Source organism: Polistes fuscatus, unplaced genomic scaffold (assembly GCF_010416935.1).
Source record: "Polistes fuscatus isolate 324 unplaced genomic scaffold, CU_Pfus_HIC Scaffold25, whole genome shotgun sequence".
NCBI lineage: Eukaryota > Metazoa > Arthropoda > Insecta > Hymenoptera > Vespidae > Polistes > Polistes fuscatus.
In genome coordinates this window covers 1174452-1193387 of record NW_025113102.1, presented here as the reverse complement: position 1 = coordinate 1193387, position 18936 = coordinate 1174452, and the positions used below count along the sequence as shown (strand labels likewise).

The window sequence follows — 18936 nt, the reverse complement described above, 5'->3', positions numbered from 1 at the left end:
AAATTGTTAAAATATTTATCGTTAATATACTTTAGGTATACACACACTTTAGATATAATGTTGATATAAACTTTAAGTATATTTATGCGCGTGTTCTGTATAAGTGTGCAAGCGCGCGTGTATATATATTGTCGATATATTTTACATAACAAAAACATTCAAGTTCCAAATATGGCAGGCGAAAAATCCATTGAAGAAGATCCGTCTATTAATAAGGTAAATGTAGGATATAAGTGAAAGTACTCTCTGGCAAGTGGTATTGCTGCTTTCACCGCACGATGTTTCACCATCGTATACATAACTGAAGAAACCACGGGGAAGTCATTTCTACGGTGGTTATATTAATTACAATGCCCCAAAGTTCTTCAAAAGTAAGCATATACATAAATAAATATATAAAAAGACAAATTACCACGAATGAAAAATATCAGTCAATGATTGTTTTATTGCGTTTATTTATAAAAATGTAAAAGCTGAATATATATATATATATATATATATTCACGAGAGAGAGAAAGAGAGAGAGTAATTTATCGCTTATTTATAAATACTTTTATATAAGTACATATTAAAATACTTATTATTAAAAGTAATTTTGTACAGTCAGATAACGAAAAATCGACACAACACATTTAATGTTGAACAATAAATTCTAATTTCGCCCTATTTGATCAATTTGAGTTTGCAGATTGTTAACAACTTCTGATGGTACGTGTTCTCCAAGTATTTCAAAAAGATTTATCCTTTGATCTCCAGGAATCGATTCATATGCAGCTAATTCTATTCCTTCCTGAACTTTTTGTATCGTCGCATCCTTAGGAATGAGATAGGTATTTTGAGCTTGTCTAATTGCTTCATTACTGAAGACTTGACCATCCTTTTGCGGGTATGCCGATGCGATCGTTATTACAACGAGAACGATCGTGGCAATCTTGTGAAATCTCATCTGCGAGAATGAACATCAAAATATATATTTACACACGGAAATATGTTAATATTTTTCAAAATATTAATGTTCAATCAAATATTATATAAGAGTAAATATAAATATTAAATTTGATTTTATATTTTTATTCTTCATTCCTTTTGAAATAAAATAATAGTTTTTGTTTCTAATTATATCACATCCGGTATAGATTTATCTATATTAGAATAAATTTAAAAATAAAAAACACACATATATAATAATACATTTATTATAAAAGTTGAATACGCAATTAAAAAAAAAAGAAAATTTATTGATTTATAATAATTGTTCACCAAACATCAATTTACAGGAACAATAAATTTCCTGGTATTAAATTAGAGCGTATATTATCTGCAAAAAAATCTTATTTATTAATTTCAAATAGAATTTATAAATATATTACAAAAAGAAAAGACTATATCGTATGCTATTCGAAAAAGAAAAAACCGAATGTATATTATCCTAAAAAACAAATAATCTTTTTATCACAACATAATGCACACTCACGGTTGGTATTTTTACGGCGAAGCAAAGTGCTGTTTTACGAATGATTCCAGAAGAACGGAACTAAGCGGAGTGATGGTAGAATGTTCCTTATATACTCAGGTAAAGCCTCAGGTAAAACGGGTGAACGCCACTCCCATTAATGGTTAATGAGAAATCCACGTTTTAAGCTTTAATTTAAAACCGGATCAATCACTTCTAACTCATTTGATTCTCAATTAGATTGCTTTTATAGTAAAATCGGTCAAACTTGTACTAATCTTCATTTTCATCTCCTTAATTGTTTAATAACAAAAAAAATACATTTCTATTTTGATGTAATATACGCAATTATATAGATATGATGCAAATGTTTTGATAATAACATATACGATACAAAAAATTATTTAGTTAAAAATAATTATTTATAATTATATAATTTTTGTATGTGTGAAATTGCAAAATTTCGTTTTTTATATATATTTTTAAATAAATGATTGAATGTATTTCGTTATTAAATGTATAGTTTCAAGTTTTTTTTTTCAAATCTATCAACAATTGGAATTCGTCTGCTATTTGGTAAATGTACTGTATTTTTACGTATGTGTGTACGTTTGCATGTATTACGTACGATATATACATCGGATGAGTGTATTATTTGGACGAGTAGAAAGTGATGCAACGAAAGAAGCCGGGGACAACTCACATTTTAGACTTTCATTTGATCACTCTTGAATCGTAACACATTTTATAAAAGAATAAAGAAATCTTTACTATGACGTTGTAAATTTAATACCGTTTTCAAATAAAAATATTTTATTTAAATATATATTTGTACGAATATGTGTTAATAATATGTTTAATTTTTATATAAATAAATAATTTGAATAAATTTATTTGATATATTAATCTCGTTTGTATCCATAATATATCATCGAATTTTTCAATACTTTTATAGATTTTTCCATAATGATTTTATAGTATAACAAGTACAAAGTGTAAGTAATTTCAACAGTGGATACATTGCAACATATTAAAATAATATATATATATAATATATGTGTATTTTATGAGTATAAATAATTTCGGTAGTTTGATTACCATTTGGAGGAATTTATATCAAATAGATACTTAAAGTATCTTGTATATATGTATGTATGATCATTTATGTCAATGAACGATTAATTATTCAGCAAAAGAATATACCTTAAGAAGAAATATCAGTACCATTATCATTAGAGAAAGATCTCATTCAATTTTAAATATAAAGCTTAATTCTAAGATACTTTCTTTATAGAAATAGTCAGATAGAAGATTGTGGTGTAATAAATATGATAATGCATATATTAATTTTATAAAGTATATCCTGGAAATTTAGCCATACTTGGTTTTTGCATATCTATAAGGAAATAAATGACACCAGCAAGACCTAAAATAGTACATATAAAGAAGACTATTAATATATATATATATATATTTTAATTATTTAACAACTAAAAATTTATACCATATACCTTCAAACAAAGAAAATGGTCTGTCTGGAATTCTATTACGACCTTCTCCGTAATCATTAAAACACCATTCTGCAAATTTACAAGCTCTATATAGATGCTTTAGATCCTGAAAAATAAGGTTTGTATTTTTTATTAACAGATAATTCAGATATTCTTTATATAATCTGTTCACAGAGCTGTTCATAAAATAAACTAAAAATTAATAATTAATGTAGAAACCTCCGTTCGTTGAAATAGATGTAGAAAGGTATATGCATTTCCAGAAACCCCATGACATATTCCATATCCTTTTTTTAACAAACCCCTTTCCCAAATAACTTCTCCACATTGTAGAGCAGTTTGTAAAAATTTCTCATCCAAATATATCTGTAATTATAAATACAATGAAATTCAGAAATGATTTCTTATCTAATTACATTATCTAAAAATGAGATACATATATATACATATATATAATGACCTCATAGGCAAGGCAAAATAACATGGTCATTCCTGGAGCTCCATGACACCAGTGTATTAATTTATCTGTCTCACTTCCTACCGAAGAAGGAAAATTTCCTGATGGATATTTTAAATCTTGAAGGTAATATAAAGCTGGTAATATATCATTTTTTAGCTGTTCTTCTGTCAAATAATCTCGAGCCTGCCAAAAAGAAATAGAATGAAGAAATATAGCAAAACGATAAATAAACTTATAATTAATATTATTATTGTAGTATATACTTGTAACAATATGTAGAGAATACCAGCCAGTCCATGAGCACCACCAAGATATTCACTATTATGCCACGAATACATAAGTGGAGTCTTGTATTTTCTTGATTTGGAATATATATTTCCAGATTTTATTATACAAGAGATAACCTAATGAAAACATTTTATAATATCAAAGTAAATAATTATAAAAGTATTTGTCTGTACATAATGAATATTTTGATTAATATGAAAGAATACCTGTTTGATAATATCACTTTCTATAGGTGACGGGGATATATTTGAATTTACATAAAGAAGAGAGAAAAGATAGCCAGCTCTTCCATAAAGTAATTCATCATATACTTTGTCGTGTTCATTTACAACGCGGGATGATAATGATTTTAATCTAAAAAAAATATCATTTTGTTAGCATACATTCATTTATATATACGCAATTTCTATAATGTTTAATATTATACGTACTTAGATATAGCATTTTGAGAATCATCCTTACTTCCATGTTTATGAAATAGAACTGCACCAAGTGCTAATGGTCCAGAGAAACCAGTTAAGAAAGTTATTTCTTTTTTTTTCCATTGAAATTTGTTGATACAGGTTTTCAACAAATCTATTGCTTCCTAAGAAATAAATAAATTCATAATTTTGCTATTAAAAAAGGGAGACATCGAGAATGGATAAGAGTATCATTTTTAAATAATTATTAATTTCACAACATACGTTATAATATTCAGGTTCGTTGAAATAATCAGCATAGAGTTTAAACATATTTGCTATACCAGCTGTTCCTGTGTAAATAGAATAATCATCACTATAATTCCAATCATGTTTATTTTCCTGTAATTTTAGTAACAACTTTTTGGTATTTGTAGTTAACAAAACTTTAAAATTGTCTGCTATCTGTAAGACAATAACAATGAATATATATATATATTTTATCATCATAATGTAATCCGATAATAAAGTATGATTATAAAATTTCTTTATTACAGTATTTTCTTCAAGCTTCAACACGGTAATAGAAGATGAATTTGTATAATCCGGAAAAGGATTTTTATAATTTCGTGAAGTCTCCATTATGTATCTACCGGTTATAACTTGGGTATAAAATACAAAATTTCTTATGATTTGTTGAATTTTTACTCCCTCTAGAAATATTATACGTTTAATAATTTTTTATTATTTATAAGAATAAATTATAAACTCTGTGACATTTATATATTAATTATGTTAATATTTTCTTATTTATATGCGCTTATACACAATCCAAATTTTCTTCTAGCTTTTTTATTAATTTTTGTTATATTCCAATTGTATCAATATACGAAACACCATGCACGATTTTATAACGAATAAGTTTAATGTATAAGATGAAAATTCATTTAAACACTCTAATCGATCGATACTTTGGTGCGCAATTCGCATAGATTTTGTTAGTTCAGCTTACGATACATAATTTCTTAGAAAAACAATGAATATCGTAACATAACACAAACTGATTATATATGCATTGTTAATTAAATATTTAATCGTGATAAAGTATACAATGTAGAAATTTAATTATAAAAAAAAATTGTTTGAAGAAAAATATATATCTAAACTCGGTCGGTAATGAATAACAACTAATTTATCGACGGAGTTTGAATCGTAAAGAGCGCGAAAATCAAAATTCGAAGGACCGGCGAAATAAAGATTTTGAGATTAAGCAAGATATCGTTGTAACATATTATTACGATTATTCTCCATAACGCTTATCATCCATATAAGAATTAATTTAGGAGAAAACTGATATATCAGTTTAACCATGCCGATTAATAAAGAATGAGGAATGAAGCCTGTTGTAACGATTTCCTTTCCGATCGTTTTGATAGCACTTTGAACATATTCATCCGGAGTTGGTATCATCCAGCCAGCTTTTGGAGAATCCATTGTATGATTGGTAATGGTTCCAGGTAAAAGACATTGTATGATTATACCACGTTTGCCGTATTCGATTTGTAAATCTCTGCTGAATTTTAAAACGTATGCTTTCGTTGCTGCGAAAACAGTCAACAATGGACATGGCATCAGAGCCACACTAGAAGAGACATTAATTACAACACCTTTACCACGTAAAACCATCTGTGGTAATACTATTCGGCACATGTTCGTCACAACAACGATATTGCAATGTATAATATTCATATAAATTTTATCTTTATGCGGTAGATCCAGGAAATATTCTGGATGGGGATAGGAAATACCGAGATTATTCACCAATACGCCCACTTCCAAATTTAATATCTCTTTCTCTATCGCACGATAAGTTTCCATTCCTTCAGAAAAGTCTAATCTTATTATTTTCGTTCTAACATTGCATAGAGTTTCTATTTCGTTGGCAAATATCTTCAAACTTTCGGTATCAGGACTTATTAGGACAACATTTAATCCTGCTTTCGCAAGTGCTTCGGCATACGCTTTTCCAATGCCATGTGAACAACCAGTTACCATTCCCCATTTACCCATCGATAATAAATCGATTTTCTTGTCATTAGAAAAGCTATTGATTATTTTACTTATTATGCCTTGATAAATTCTGTAACTCCAATAAAATATCGTCAAATAACCTATTTTTTCTATGACACCCATTGCGAATGAGTTTTTTTTAGTTATAGAGCGCAACAATACATTCGTTTATTCATTTTCCAATGATTTCTAATTTCGTTTACGTCAATCATGTCACTGATCGAAAATGACAAATCTTTATGAATGCTCAAATAGATTTTTTAATAATAAGTTTTATGAAACGTGGAACCGTGTCCGATAAAGTTGCAATTTTATTGTATTAATTATATCATTTTGAAGAGATAGTCATTTCATAGAATTGCGAGTTTGCAATGCACTAATACAATGTATATAGCATAACGCAGTATAATTAGGACAATTTTATTGGCTATTTTTTATTATATAAACTGAAACAAAATAAACGAATTGTTAACATCATATAATTCGTTTCAAAAAACAATTAATCTACATTTTCATGTGACTCATTCCCAACGATCGACTCTACAAATGATTCTCGTAACCATAGTCGAATAGAATCAATTTGTTGACTTAAGGCTAAAGAACTTGTACCACCGATAACGTCGTATTGTTCAACGCTTCTTTTGAAATCCCATATACATTGCACGTCATTCTCAAAAATGTGGCTAAAAATTTGTAAAATTATATTTAAAAAAAAAACGTTTAATATTCGTTAAACACGTAAATACTGTAGCTTTTCGTTTGACGTTCGATACATCAAACGATTTACCTTATTTTCTGTAATTTTTCTAATGACATTTCGCATAATGGTATTTCTTCTGATTCGGCACAAGTTACAACTTTGCCAGCCAAATGATGTGCTTCTCTGAATGGTAACTAAAATATTGGAAATATTTCAAATCACTGATATCATTTATAATCGTTCGATAAATTATTCTTCTCCATTTGTTTATATTCCAATATATTTGATACCTTACCCCTTTCCGTACAAGATAATATGCCAAATCGGTAGCCAGCATATCGGTTGTTAAAGCATCCCTACATTTTTCTTTATTTATCGTTAAAGAACCTAATGCTTTTTCAACGATAAGAAATATACTATCTAACGTATCGATCGCAGAAAATAATGCCTCTTTGTCTTCTTGAAGATCTTTGTTATATGTAGATGGAATACCTTTGAGAGTTGTCATAAAACCTATGCACTGAAACCATACATCAATCATTAGTTATCTTTTTTTTTATTATCGTGTATATAATCTTTTCAATTAATAAGATATATATATATACAAATATTAAAAAGATTGAAAATGTATAAGAGAACCTTTCCAAGCAAAGTCCCACTTTTTCCACGTATCAGTTCCATCAAATCAGGATTACGTTTTTGCGGCATTAAACTACTACCAGTTGAAAATTCATCGGAAAATTGTACAAAGCCGAATTCGTTGGTATTGTAAATGATTAAATCTTCGGCTAAACGGCTTAAATGTATCATCGTTAAAGATGACCAGAAAAGAAATTCAGCTGCATATAGATAAATCATTATTTTTAGCAATATATTATCATTATAAATATATATATATATAATATATACATGATAAGAGAGTAAAAATATTTTACCAACGAAATCTCTATCGGAAACTGCATACATGCTATTAAAAGTAACATCTTCAAATTCAAGATTATTTGCTAGAAATTTTCTATCTATTTTAAATGGATTCCCAGCAATGGCTCCGCTTCCCAACGGTAATATATTTACACGTTTACGAATTTCTTGTAATCTTTCGAGATCAGCTTTTGCGTACCAAGCGTAACTGGATTATCATAATAAATTATTATCATATACATTGCATTATTATTTCTTTTTAATATACAAACCTAAGTAGCCAGTGTGACCATTTAATTGGTTGTGCACGTTGCATATGCGTATACCCAGGCATAATTATATCGTTATCTTTTTCAGCACGATTAATCATTGTCTAAAAATAATTGATTTTTAATACACATGATATTTCATTTAATACATGTATATAACATACAAATATATATATATTAAGCACACAGTATTAATTAATATCGTTAATAAGTTTAATTTTCAAAAATATAATATAAACAAACGTATATATACTTCGATAAAGTTAATTATTCTCAAGTAAAGTTTGTCTATCGATTTTCGAAGATACAGTCGAGTATCTGTTATTGCTTGATCGTTTCGACTTCTGCCAGTATGCAATTTCTTGGCTACGTCACCGATTAATTCCTGTAATGATAAACATTTATTTATTTATCGATTGTTTTAAATCATAATTTTTACAATAACACTTTCATGAATTCATTTCGGAAACAATATTTTGAACAAAACTAATTTTTCTTTTATACATATTTTTAAATTGCTGAATTTTAAGAATAAAAAGTATTGAAGAAAGTTGCAAAGTTTGATACTTAAACTTTAAATATTCTTATTTTTGTATCGTCTAGCTAAAATGATTTTATTAATTATTCGTTAAAATTTTACCGTTAATCTGCGTTCATTTGCACTGTGAATATCTTCGTCTTGATGAGTAATAACGAATTGATTGGCCTTCCATTCGTTGAAGATCTATTAACATTGTGAGTTTTGTTTTTATCTCTTTTTTCAATACTTTTTCGAAGTAATATAATTATTTAATTTAAATTAATTTAAAATACGTTCGTTTATTATTTTTATTTGTTAGACCTTTTCGAAACCATCTTCGATAAGTTGTACTTCTCCTTCTGTTAACAATCCAGCTTTACATAGTGCATTTGCATAAGCGATGCTTCCCTAAAAATGTAATTAAGATAATGTTAGATATTTATGTAGATAGTTTTGTTCTCTTATAATTTTCCTTACCTCTATATCTTCTGCATATAACCGTTTATCGATTTTAATGGATGCATTTAGGTCATGAAAATCAGGATCGATTTCTTTCGTAAAACGACCACCCCATAATTTTTGGCATTTCTATTTCATGCGTATATATGAATGAAAAAATTATATATATTATTAACATCATTAGGAAAATCAAATATTCTTTTAAGCCTATCTTACACTCTTGCACATATATTTTTAATTATTCTATTGCTTGGAAAGTTCACGTTAATTTTATAAAATTATTCGAATGCAACACTTTTTATTTATAATAATAAACGAAAATTATTAAGACTTAATTCTGGTTTTAGATGGTAGATATATTATTCGAGAAACCGTTTAACAAATTTTCAATTCAAACTCATTACTAGTCAGGAACTTTAAAACAAATGTATATTTCAGTTAAAACTAATAATAAAAATATTAGCAGAGTACAGTAATAGATATAAGGTACCTACATAATAGAAGACTGACTAAAAACTAATATAATGTAAGTTATCGGAGAATTTTATGTTCATATAATAGCTCAGTAATGAAATCAAGTTTTTATAAGTCATCTAAAAAAACATAAAATAAAAATATATCAAAATTATATTCTATTCAAAGTATGTTAATTAGTATGTAATGATTAAACCAATGTATATGTGTTGAAATAATCTGAAATATAAGTAGAGTGCATTAGAATATTAAAATAATTGTTAATTAATCGAAAAAAATGTGTATTATAATTTAGGAACACTGAGTATATGTTCGGAGCACCGTCTTCCTCGAAATCCACCGTTGAATTGGGTCATTGTCCTCTGCAAAAGTTCTTTTATTAAATATTGTTTATTTGACTTCTTCGGACGTTGCGCATGTGTATAAAGGGAAAATATACCTAATTAATAAAACTAAAGATTATAACGTTCTGATTTCTACATTTTTTTCATTTTTCCTGACCAGTTGTGACTTGTAGTTGAAAATTTTTATCTAATAAAATATCTGATCGAAATCGTTTAATATTTTCGAAGTATATTAATAAATATTTCATTTATAAATTGATATACTTTGTATTATTATTACTTTAATGAGTATTGAATTAATTCTGATACACCCATACGCACGCACACATCAACTAACATAATTTATTTTAACTGTAAATTCTTTATCACTTTCTCTTTCCTTTCCTTCTCCTAATTTTTATGCTTCCTTTCTTTTTATATCGTTACCGTTGCCTAACAAGTTTTACTTCAAAAATCCATCCAAAAAAAGATACGTTTCTTCATATAAAATTGAGGACACATTCTGTACTATCCAAAAATCGTATAAGATGAAATAAAAAAACTATATTTAATTTGATAAAATGATCAATTTTAAACACTCACACTTGGTTATTAATAACTTACATATAAGAAAATAATTCTTACCCGTGTCGACATGGTCGAAATTATGAATTATAACTGATACATATAAGTATAATACGGGTCGATGTTTTCTATCGAATTCCAGTTAATATCATTTATTACGCAACTTTCGCAGATCATTTCATCAAAATATAACATTATCATCATTGAGAGATAAAAAATTGATGCTTAGTAAATATTCTCTCTATGCATTAATATTCAAAAAATATAAATATATATATTTTCGCGATGTGAAAAACACATATTAAATATACATATTTATTTCTAATCTCTGAAGGAAGTAGAAGCGAAATTTTAACAGGAATTACTTTTCCATGTATATGTATATCAGTGTGTCTTTATAACATTATATTTCCTTTCTCTAACACTCGTTGCAAGTATTTGTTTCGGCTTTATATTTCCGTTTTAAATGATAATATCAAAAATGATAGAACGACAGGGTATTTGTTTCCTATCACACCCTCCCTGACTCATATATAAAACTTGACAGTTTAACATCGAACGTGTTATGTGTATTATAATTCTCTTAGTGCAATAATAAATGAAGTTTGCTTTACAAACATTACACTTTCATAATAGATAGAGTATAGAAGGAAGATAAACGGGATCTTTCAATACAGATGGAGTATGATTCTTTCATTATCATCGATAGAGTTGATGTGAGATTACTCACACACGTTCAATATAAATTTATATTATATATTTATTATATATACACACAGGATATTCTAAAAGTTGCTTTACCGAACTGAAAAATAATAAAATTTTTTCTTTGGCAGATATTTGAAACAACGAATAATCGTTCTTTAACAACATTATAACTACAGATTCATATTTTTAAATAAAAAATAAAATATTCTAATTCTATAAATAAACTAATATTGATTTGTCATTTTGTTTTCACGATAAAACGACTTTTAGGATATTCTATATGTATATATCTTAAAAAAAAAAAAAACAGGTCAATTTGTTTTAAACTTTTCATAGAAAATTAAGAAAGGACTTTGGTTAATCCTTTGACTGAGCTAATCCTTGAACTCGGAGTCATCAATGTACAGAAAATCTGATAAAAAAAATTGATTTTTCTTTTGCATATCCTTTATAGTTTAGGGAGTCTCAAGGATGGGTCCTGAAAATTTCAAAGTAAAATTTATGAAAATAATCGAGGTACACTCCGATATTGATAAATAAAAGAAAACGTAAATATATGTCTTAAGCAGTCAAAGGGTTAATTAAATTACGCACTGTAATAATGGAACGAATGTAGATCGCTGTTATATACTCGTGAGCTTATCTAAATACTCATCAACAAAGCTCAGTAGTAATCTCGATCGATCCGTTCGCGAAACGTTTTCTTTTCTTACCTGTCTTACTTCTTGTTCGTGCATTTTCTCTCTCTTTAACAATAACACAAGTTTTCTTTTTGCTGATTAAACAAATTGGTCAAAGGATCGATCATACGAAGGACAACATGGAGAAACCTAAATTGGATAATGAAAAGGTGGAATTAGATAATAAAGAATCGTTCGACAAAGCTAATGACGTTGAAATAATTAATGGAGTTAAGGATATTGTTGTGTCTGTTGATACGACGGACAAAAGATTGCAATCTTACAACACACGAGCTGCCAATGCTTTTGCAGCGAAGAAAACTGTGGCCCAGGGAATGATGGATGTAGCGTTGATTACAGCTAATGCTAATCAGTTGAGGTACCTTATTGAATATCAACGAAATAGTCCTACATTTTACGTCATTTTGATCCTCATTGTCATCAGTCTTTTGTTACAGGTATGACAATATTTTTTTTTCTTTTTTATATACACTATATATATATAAATAGATACGCACGGTGTACTGCTTTATTATGAATTTTTTGTATGAAATTGTAATGAAAGGATTATTAAACAAATTTTTATTGTTTTATTATTCTCTTAGATCGCCGTTGGCGTAAGTTTAATTTTTAAAGGCAGATGCGATATCAAAGGACAATCTAAATCCCTTCATGCACGAAAAATTAATAATTATGTTGTCGTTGGCGTTTTTCTTATAACTATAATTAACGTTTTTGTTGCTGCGTTTAGTGTAACTACACCTACTGTTACGGGTGTTGCATCTACGCCTTCGTAGATATTATTCATGGAAAATATATAATGTTTATTTTCAATAATATGTCATAGTTTACACCCTGTTTGTAACAATACTTCAAAAGTAATACGAATTAGAGAAATTCAAATTAGAAATAGTATTTATATATTTTTTTTCTCTGAGTCTCGTAATTTATAATTAATTAATAATTAATATATCATGCTTGTGTGTGTGAAATTATTTTATGAATTACAATTTGTTCATGTAAGAAATATTTTCCGTCTTTCAACATTTTTTTGTCGATTATATTATTAATAATCATATTAATTGGATTGTATAGAAAGAACATTAGCGATTGTAAAATACATAAAATTAATTTTTAACATTACATTTATTCATTCAAGACATAACAATAAAACGAATAATTTATTTTCATTTACATGTCATACTCGTATGTTGTTATTTATTTTTTTTTTTTTTGTTTTGTTTTTTTTTCCATTGTGTACGACGATTTGGACGCACGTACAATTTCATTGAAACTAACTACTTAGATAAATAACAATATCGCTTATGTAGTATTTTCTTTTTAAATATTTGTTTAGGCGCGTATTATCTATTAATAACAAAAAAATTAAAAATAATTGTTTAATGTAATGTTTATGAAAAAAAAATACACAATTTTTTTGTAAACATGAAAAAACAAACTCTTGTCTAATGTATTTATTATGTTATATTAGGCTTTAAATATGAGATACTGAAAACAAATATATATATATATATTTCTCATCGTTGAAGAATAATTCATAAACATTATTTTATATTCATATTACATGATAGTAATAAATTTTTAATGGGAATTTTCTTTCTATTAAAATGTATTTCGTCTCAAAAAATGATGAAAAAATTATTTTAAATGAAAAATAAAAAAAAAATACGTTCTCTTTTCATTTTCTCATATTAATCAATAATATTAAAAAAGACTCATTAATGTATCTTAAGAGCTTTGTCGAGTACCAACATTAAATTATCGTTGATTACACTGCACTTATAGTTAAACTATACATTTTAATATAATATTGAATAATATTAAATATACTTTTTTTTCAATACTAAAAAAAAAAAGCAAACATGTATGAAGTAATTAATTTATCTTGTATAGAAGATATATCACTAAATTATTTGTACCGCCTATAATATATTCATATGAGGAATTATTTAAATACATTATATATGTATATAATATTATATCTTTTTATATATCATGTCTGTCTTTTCCTCCTTTTTTTTTTTCTTTCTCTCACAATGATACGATCTTTGTAGTAATCGCTATACTGGTTTATGGTTGCTACCTTTGATAACAATATATTCAATTTAATGTTTTTGATTTAAGGCATAATAACAGTTTAATTGCATATTAACATTGATATGTTAAGTCATAAATATTACTTAGAAATAAAAATTATATACTGTTATTAAAGTATCGCTTAATTTATAGCACTATTATTATTATTATTACAAAATAAATGATTAAAAATTTTTTAATTAACACGAATTTAATATTTGTACAATATATCGTGTGAAAAAAATTTGTAATCAAATTTTATACTTGACATTTTAGATAATATTTTTTTTTGACTATCTCGGCGAAGAATTTTCTTTTTTTTCTTTGATATTTTCACCACACACACACACGCGTTAAGAAAAATGATAAGAATAAAATAATATTATTATTAATAATTTTATATATATATATAAGAAAAACAGCATATTTACATAATCTTTGTATTAATTAGAATCGATATCTATATATGTGACTTTTATGTGCGCAAGTGAAATCTGTTTGAAACACAGATTACTTATTACTTTATTTATTTTATTTATTAAAAAACTTTTACTAAAACATTATTTAATACGTTATACTACCAAGTAGTACAATCTTTTATTCATGCATATGACAATATTTTTAGATAGTTCTGGAAAAGCCAAAAAGTTTAAATAAAAGAAAAATAAAATACAATATATCTTATATTGCATAATGTAAAATAAAATAAAATAATTAGTAACAAGTATTTTTTATTTCTGACTAGGATTTCTCCATAGCGGTAAAACCTATCTTTTACTTCGTATCATCCTGTTAACCATATTTCGTATTGAATATTCGTGGTTTTTAAACTTAAGTCATGTATGCAAAATATTGTGAATTATTGTATTGTTAAAAGCAAGTATATATCCTAAGATTTTTTCACAAGCTTGATACTATCTTTGTAATTATATAAAAATCATATACTGAAGCAATAGCCTTTTATATCGCGTTATTTCAATTTTTTAGAATATTTATATCTTTACATATTATAGCACGCATGTATATTCGTAATTTATTTCTTTATTAATGTACAAATATATAAAAAAATGTCAACTATGTAATTCCATGTTAATGGAATTAATGCTATAAGAAAGGGCAAATTAAGGCTTTTAGGCTTTTCACAATGAATTTGGAAATGCTAATATAGGAAATTATAAAGAAATAAGCTTACAAAATTTTTGTACCTAAATTGAATAAAAATGTCATTTTTCAAAGAAATACATTTTCAAGCAAAAAAAATATTGCTATAATATATATAACTTCTATAATATATATGTATAAAAAGGGTAGAAAAAAGGAATATGTAAGAATACATGGTAACATCAAAAGAGTCTACGCGTACGCAGTTATATATAAACTTTGTACTAACCTTCAACAAGAGATAAACAAGAAAAATATCTGTTTAGCCACAACACTATATCAAAATAAGTATAATAATAATGGCATTCTTAAAATGAATACCATTTCCTGTGTATATTTATATCACATGTGGTCACTATCTCCTTATTTTGATAGTATTTCATTTTTATTGTTTAGAACTGAAAAAACTGATTACTTTAAAGATAACATCTAAATCAGCCTGCCCTTACCTGCCCCATCCATGCAAATCAAATTGTGCCTTTATATATTCTAATATATATATTTGAAAAGTTTTAGTTTTCAAACATCTGATTTTTCTTCTTTGGATGTTCAAAGTAAAAGTCATTTATGATACACATTTACATAATTCCTAATTTCCTAAAGGTTAATCATAGTATGTTTATCACAGTAGTATATTATTGTATCTTCTCAGTAAAACAACTTTTGTCTGAAATAAATTATATCTCTATTTAAAAAGATCATATTATTTAATAATATAGTTAGATAGCAAGAAACAATTACAAATATCTGCATTATAAACAAGTATATTTGATTTATATTTTATAACTTACTTAACTTAATCATCCCATTCGTCCTCCTCACTCGTGTCGCTAGTTGATTCATCACTTTCACTATGAATTGCTCGAGATCGCTCAGCGAGAGCTCTAGAGAGTGCACTAGCCAACCCATCTTGATACACTGGTGGTGGAGTAGCCTTAACTTCGTTAGGAACTGGCCTTAATTCTATTCCTTGACGAATTTGTTCTAATAAATTACTTCGAGAATCAGTGACTGGAGCTGGTTTTGTTTCTGTTTTACTAACTTTCTACAAAAAGTTCAACTCGTTTTAACTTAAGAATATATCTTTAAATTGTGTCAAAATATAACAAACAAAATACTTCACTAATTTTTTAGTTTTAAATGCTTTTGATTTGAAGAATTAAGAAACATATATTTACTCTCAATGTAGCACCACTTCTAATAGATTCCATTAGCATTGGCCTAAGATCAGTGATTTCCTCATTATTGTTATTTGTGGTATTCGTATTAACTTTTGCAGTATCCATATCAAAATTATTAGGTAGTGGCGGAGGAGGTGGGACTGGACCACTGGAAATATTTCTTGAGGGAGGTGTTGGAGCAGATGAAGGTGGAGGTGGTGGCGGTGGTGGTGGTAGAGAAGGTGCTGGAGTTACAGAAGGTGGTGGTGGACGTGACGGTGCTGATCTATGTACTGGTGGGACAGTAGATGATGTATTTGGTGATGCAGTTGGGGTATTGAGTCGAGTTGGAGGTAATGGTGGAGCATTCCTTGTCTGATGCTAAAAAATGAGAATTTTTACATTAAATAAATACAAAAATTAAAGTATGACAAAGATGATTATATTACTAACTGTTATCGTTCTAGCTGGTACCGGTGGTGGATATTCTTGACGTTGTGGTAACACAGGTGGTTGGTTTGCATTTCTTGATTTAGTTGATGGTAAAACAACTTCTTCTTTAACAGCATTCATACCACCATGTGACTCAATGAAGTCATAAATAAACTCACGCGTTCCTTGATCTCTTAAGTGGTGTTCTGAAATACCTACCTTATCAAAAAATTTTTTTAACTCTGGGTCAACTGTATCAAATTCTAGACCTTTATTTTCAGCATTCCATCCCATATGCACTAGGTGCCTGTAAAATAAATATTGAATATAATATAAGAAATGAAAAACATATTCTGTAAAATATCACAGATTTTAAAGTATCTACTTAAATATTTGATGCATTATCAAAAATAAAATAAATAGCAATGTATTTAAAATTCAACCTAAAATTAGATGGTAAGCCTATATCGTCTTTAGTCAATTTTCTTCTTGAATCTTTGTCGCTTTTTTTCTCTTTACTTTTATACATAGAACTACTAGAAGCACTTCTATTAACACCAACTGTAGTCTGCCCATTTAATGTATTTGATGTTGCACCAGTTGTAAATGCAAATGATGATGTGCTGCTTCTACTTTTTCTTGGTAAAGTTACTACATGTTGTGTTTCCATTTCCATTTTGGATCTTTTTTCTTGTCGTCTTTGTCGTTTCGCATTCAATTTGTCAAGAAGAATATCTCTTCAAATTATACCATAGTTTTTTTATCATTAGATAAATGAATTAACAATTTTGCAATAATTGTATAATAAAATTATATTGATATATCTACCTTAATGTGATAGCTTCAACTTCATTTGCAAAATTGAATGCTGCCATGCATTCTTCGGCTTCAAATGTATGAAAATAAACTAAGGGGGTTTTATAATCCATAGAATTATAAACTTCGTGTTCCCACAACATGGCTCTTCTTTGTAGACAATATAATCGCAAGAAAAAACTACGCCTTGGATTATCTCTTATTAGAGTTATTATTCCAGTATTCTTTTTTACCCATTCTTTATGAAAAGGTGGTTCAGTTAAGTATAACTGTATAATTCCTGCTGCTAAGCACTAAAATGTCAAAGTAATATGTGTGTTCTCATTTCAACAACTTTTAATACAAAAAATGATACAAGTGTTATAATAAATAACAAAATATTTAAGAAAATAAATCTTTATAGATTGTTTATACTTTTGTCATTTGTTAACTGACATGAGTTAAAAGACACACAATAAGGGAGGGGCAAATGAAGTGTCTTTTTTCAATGTAATTAAACAAGTTGACATATCTACTAGCATTAGAACAAATAATATATGTAATAGACTCCTAGATTTTATATTATATTAACATTATTCGATCATAAGTATACAATTACTTGTAAAAACAGTAGCAAAAAAATAAAATATTAGTTGACGTGACTTTATCGATAATGGAATCATATGGTCAAAGAAAAACATATTCGAGAATAATACTTTGAAAATTATAGTAAAAATAATTAATAATTAATGAAACTTGTGCTCACCTGACATCGATTTCCTATTAATTGAAAGACATGCTCGTTTTCTTCTGTTTTCAAGAGTATAGATCCCGTATGCTTAACCGTTGTACCCGATTTCATTGTTAAATAGGTTAGGTATCTTAGAATAGAACGTGTTTTTACACTTTTATTTCACATGAACAAATTTGTTGTAAAGAAAATTAAGATTACAATTATATATCGATATATCGATAATCTTTCACATGCCCCACACATATATTATGTTGTTGAAATTATACAATCATCAATAGATCAATCAATATATATTCTTGAATTTCATCTTTCACGACACAGAATTGATAATGTAACCACTATTTAGAACGTTAAAAGAAACGATGAAATATTATCTACAAAAAGCTTTATCTGTGACATTTTCTCATGTTCTTAACTCACAGGAAACTCAAATATTGGATGATGACATTTTCACTTATCCGGTTCAACGTTCCGCGTTTCTTTATTCTGTATATAATAAGGGAAAACAGGAGTTTCAGTCAAAATCCATAGCAAACAAAACGCCATCTGGTAATAAAAATTGAAAGTTTATCATTTAGAACGTAACATCCATACGAAACAGATCGTAGCGAAAGAACATTTAAATGTAAATAAGAATTATAAAATATTGCATTACACCATTTCGAATGTAAAATTCGAGATAATACAAAAATATATTATGAAAAATTACAATATT

General features: G+C 27.2%; 6 protein-coding genes and 1 long non-coding RNA gene across 10 annotated transcripts; 1 reads left to right on the top strand and 6 right to left on the bottom strand.

Annotated features, from left to right (window-relative positions):
* Positions 1 to 562: 562 nt before the first annotated feature.
* Positions 563 to 2743, bottom strand: LOC122518617. The gene is made up of 3 exons (XM_043637655.1): positions 2657 to 2743; positions 1475 to 1746; positions 563 to 946 (listed from the first exon to the last, which is right to left on the bottom strand). Exon 3 carries the CDS (start codon positions 944 to 946, stop codon positions 653 to 655), a length of 294 nt encoding a protein of 97 aa, XP_043493590.1. The 5' UTR covers positions 1475 to 1746; positions 2657 to 2743; the 3' UTR covers positions 563 to 652.
* LOC122518614 (lanC-like protein 2) lies at positions 2406 to 5253 on the bottom strand. The gene is made up of 10 exons (XM_043637650.1): positions 5126 to 5253; positions 4669 to 4826; positions 4399 to 4578; positions 4144 to 4298; positions 3919 to 4066; positions 3688 to 3828; positions 3425 to 3607; positions 3184 to 3330; positions 2965 to 3070; positions 2406 to 2879 (listed from the first exon to the last, which is right to left on the bottom strand). The coding sequence occupies exons 1-10, from the start codon at positions 5130 to 5132 to the stop codon at positions 2803 to 2805; spliced, it is 1302 nt and encodes a 433-aa protein (XP_043493585.1). The 5' UTR covers positions 5133 to 5253; the 3' UTR covers positions 2406 to 2802.
* Positions 5254 to 5369: 116 nt separating this feature from the next.
* LOC122518615 (very-long-chain 3-oxoacyl-CoA reductase-like) lies at positions 5370 to 6372 on the bottom strand. Its single transcript, XM_043637651.1, has one exon. It carries the CDS (start codon positions 6304 to 6306, stop codon positions 5380 to 5382), a length of 927 nt encoding a protein of 308 aa, XP_043493586.1. The 5' UTR covers positions 6307 to 6372; the 3' UTR covers positions 5370 to 5379.
* A 274-nt stretch (positions 6373 to 6646) lies between these two features.
* Positions 6647 to 11883, bottom strand: LOC122518611 (argininosuccinate lyase). 2 transcript variants are annotated; one of them, XM_043637638.1, is made up of 11 exons: positions 11856 to 11883; positions 9071 to 9181; positions 8915 to 9001; positions 8714 to 8797; positions 8327 to 8458; positions 8077 to 8177; positions 7819 to 8012; positions 7523 to 7722; positions 7179 to 7403; positions 6971 to 7077; positions 6647 to 6866 (listed from the first exon to the last, which is right to left on the bottom strand). In XM_043637638.1, the coding sequence occupies exons 1-11, from the start codon at positions 11877 to 11879 to the stop codon at positions 6683 to 6685; spliced, it is 1449 nt and encodes a 482-aa protein (XP_043493573.1). In that variant the 5' UTR covers positions 11880 to 11883; the 3' UTR covers positions 6647 to 6682. The 2 variants fall into 2 exon arrangements, with proteins under 2 accessions (XP_043493573.1, XP_043493574.1); XM_043637639.1 differs by lacking the exon at positions 11856 to 11883 and adding an exon at positions 10495 to 11004.
* Positions 9794 to 10006, bottom strand: LOC122518618. Its single transcript, XR_006304117.1, has 2 exons — positions 9966 to 10006; positions 9794 to 9888 (listed from the first exon to the last, which is right to left on the bottom strand). It is a non-coding gene; the product is annotated as an uncharacterized LOC122518618 (long non-coding RNA).
* LOC122518616 (ninjurin-A-like) lies at positions 11021 to 12656 on the top strand. 3 transcript variants are annotated; one of them, XM_043637654.1, is made up of 4 exons: positions 11021 to 11150; positions 11941 to 12201; positions 12268 to 12280; positions 12428 to 12656. In XM_043637654.1, exons 1-4 carry the CDS (start codon positions 11119 to 11121, stop codon positions 12617 to 12619), a joined length of 498 nt encoding a protein of 165 aa, XP_043493589.1. In that variant the 5' UTR covers positions 11021 to 11118; the 3' UTR covers positions 12620 to 12656. The 3 variants fall into 3 exon arrangements, with proteins under 3 accessions (XP_043493589.1, XP_043493588.1, XP_043493587.1); XM_043637653.1 differs by having other exon boundaries at positions 11025 to 11116; positions 11941 to 12280; XM_043637652.1 differs by having other exon boundaries at positions 11101 to 11150; positions 11941 to 12280.
* Positions 12657 to 15468: 2812 nt separating this feature from the next.
* Positions 15469 to 18732, bottom strand: LOC122518515 (neural Wiskott-Aldrich syndrome protein-like). Its single transcript, XM_043637488.1, has 7 exons — positions 18234 to 18732; positions 17501 to 17781; positions 17116 to 17409; positions 16694 to 16979; positions 16259 to 16621; positions 15872 to 16125; positions 15469 to 15747 (listed from the first exon to the last, which is right to left on the bottom strand). The coding sequence occupies exons 1-6, from the start codon at positions 18327 to 18329 to the stop codon at positions 15877 to 15879; spliced, it is 1569 nt and encodes a 522-aa protein (XP_043493423.1). The 5' UTR covers positions 18330 to 18732; the 3' UTR covers positions 15469 to 15747; positions 15872 to 15876.
* Positions 18733 to 18936: the final 204 nt, after the last annotated feature.

Excerpts from the sequence above, each read along its gene's own strand:
- LOC122518616 (XM_043637652.1), top strand. The coding sequence starts at position 11,119 with ATGATTCTTTCATTATCATCGATAGAGTTGAT. Across the intron at positions 11,151-11,940 it reads TTATCATCGATAGAGTTGAT|GATCGATCATACGAAGGACA; the intron begins GTGAGATTACTC and ends AATTGGTCAAAG. Across the intron at positions 12,281-12,427 it reads TCATCAGTCTTTTGTTACAG|ATCGCCGTTGGCGTAAGTTT; the intron begins GTATGACAATAT and ends TTATTCTCTTAG.
- LOC122518617 (XM_043637655.1), bottom strand. The coding sequence starts at position 946 with ATGAGATTTCACAAGATTGCCACGATCGTTCTCGTTGTAATAACGATC.
- LOC122518611 (XM_043637638.1), bottom strand. The coding sequence starts at position 11,879 with ATGCACGAACAAGAAGTAAGACAG. Across the intron at positions 9,002-9,070 it reads TATATGCAGAAGATATAGAG|GGAAGCATCGCTTATGCAAA; the intron begins GTAAGGAAAATT and ends TTACATTTTTAG. Across the intron at positions 8,459-8,713 it reads CAAATGAACGCAGATTAACG|GAATTAATCGGTGACGTAGC; the intron begins GTAAAATTTTAA and ends TTATCATTACAG.
- LOC122518614 (XM_043637650.1), bottom strand. Across the intron at positions 3,829-3,918 it reads AAAGTGATATTATCAAACAG|GTTATCTCTTGTATAATAAA; the intron begins GTATTCTTTCAT and ends TGTTTTCATTAG. Across the intron at positions 3,071-3,183 it reads ATCTATTTCAACGAACGGAG|GATCTAAAGCATCTATATAG; the intron begins GTTTCTACATTA and ends CTTATTTTTCAG.
- LOC122518515 (XM_043637488.1), bottom strand. The coding sequence starts at position 18,329 with ATGAAATCGGGTACAACGGTTAAGCATACGGGATCTATACTCTTGAAA. Across the intron at positions 17,410-17,500 it reads GTTGAAGCTATCACATTAAG|AGATATTCTTCTTGACAAAT; the intron begins GTAGATATATCA and ends TATAATTTGAAG. Across the intron at positions 16,980-17,115 it reads GGCTTACCATCTAATTTTAG|GCACCTAGTGCATATGGGAT; the intron begins GTTGAATTTTAA and ends TTTATTTTACAG.
- LOC122518615 (XM_043637651.1), bottom strand. The coding sequence starts at position 6,306 with ATGGGTGTCATAGAAAAAATAGGTTATTTGACGATATTTTATTGGAGT.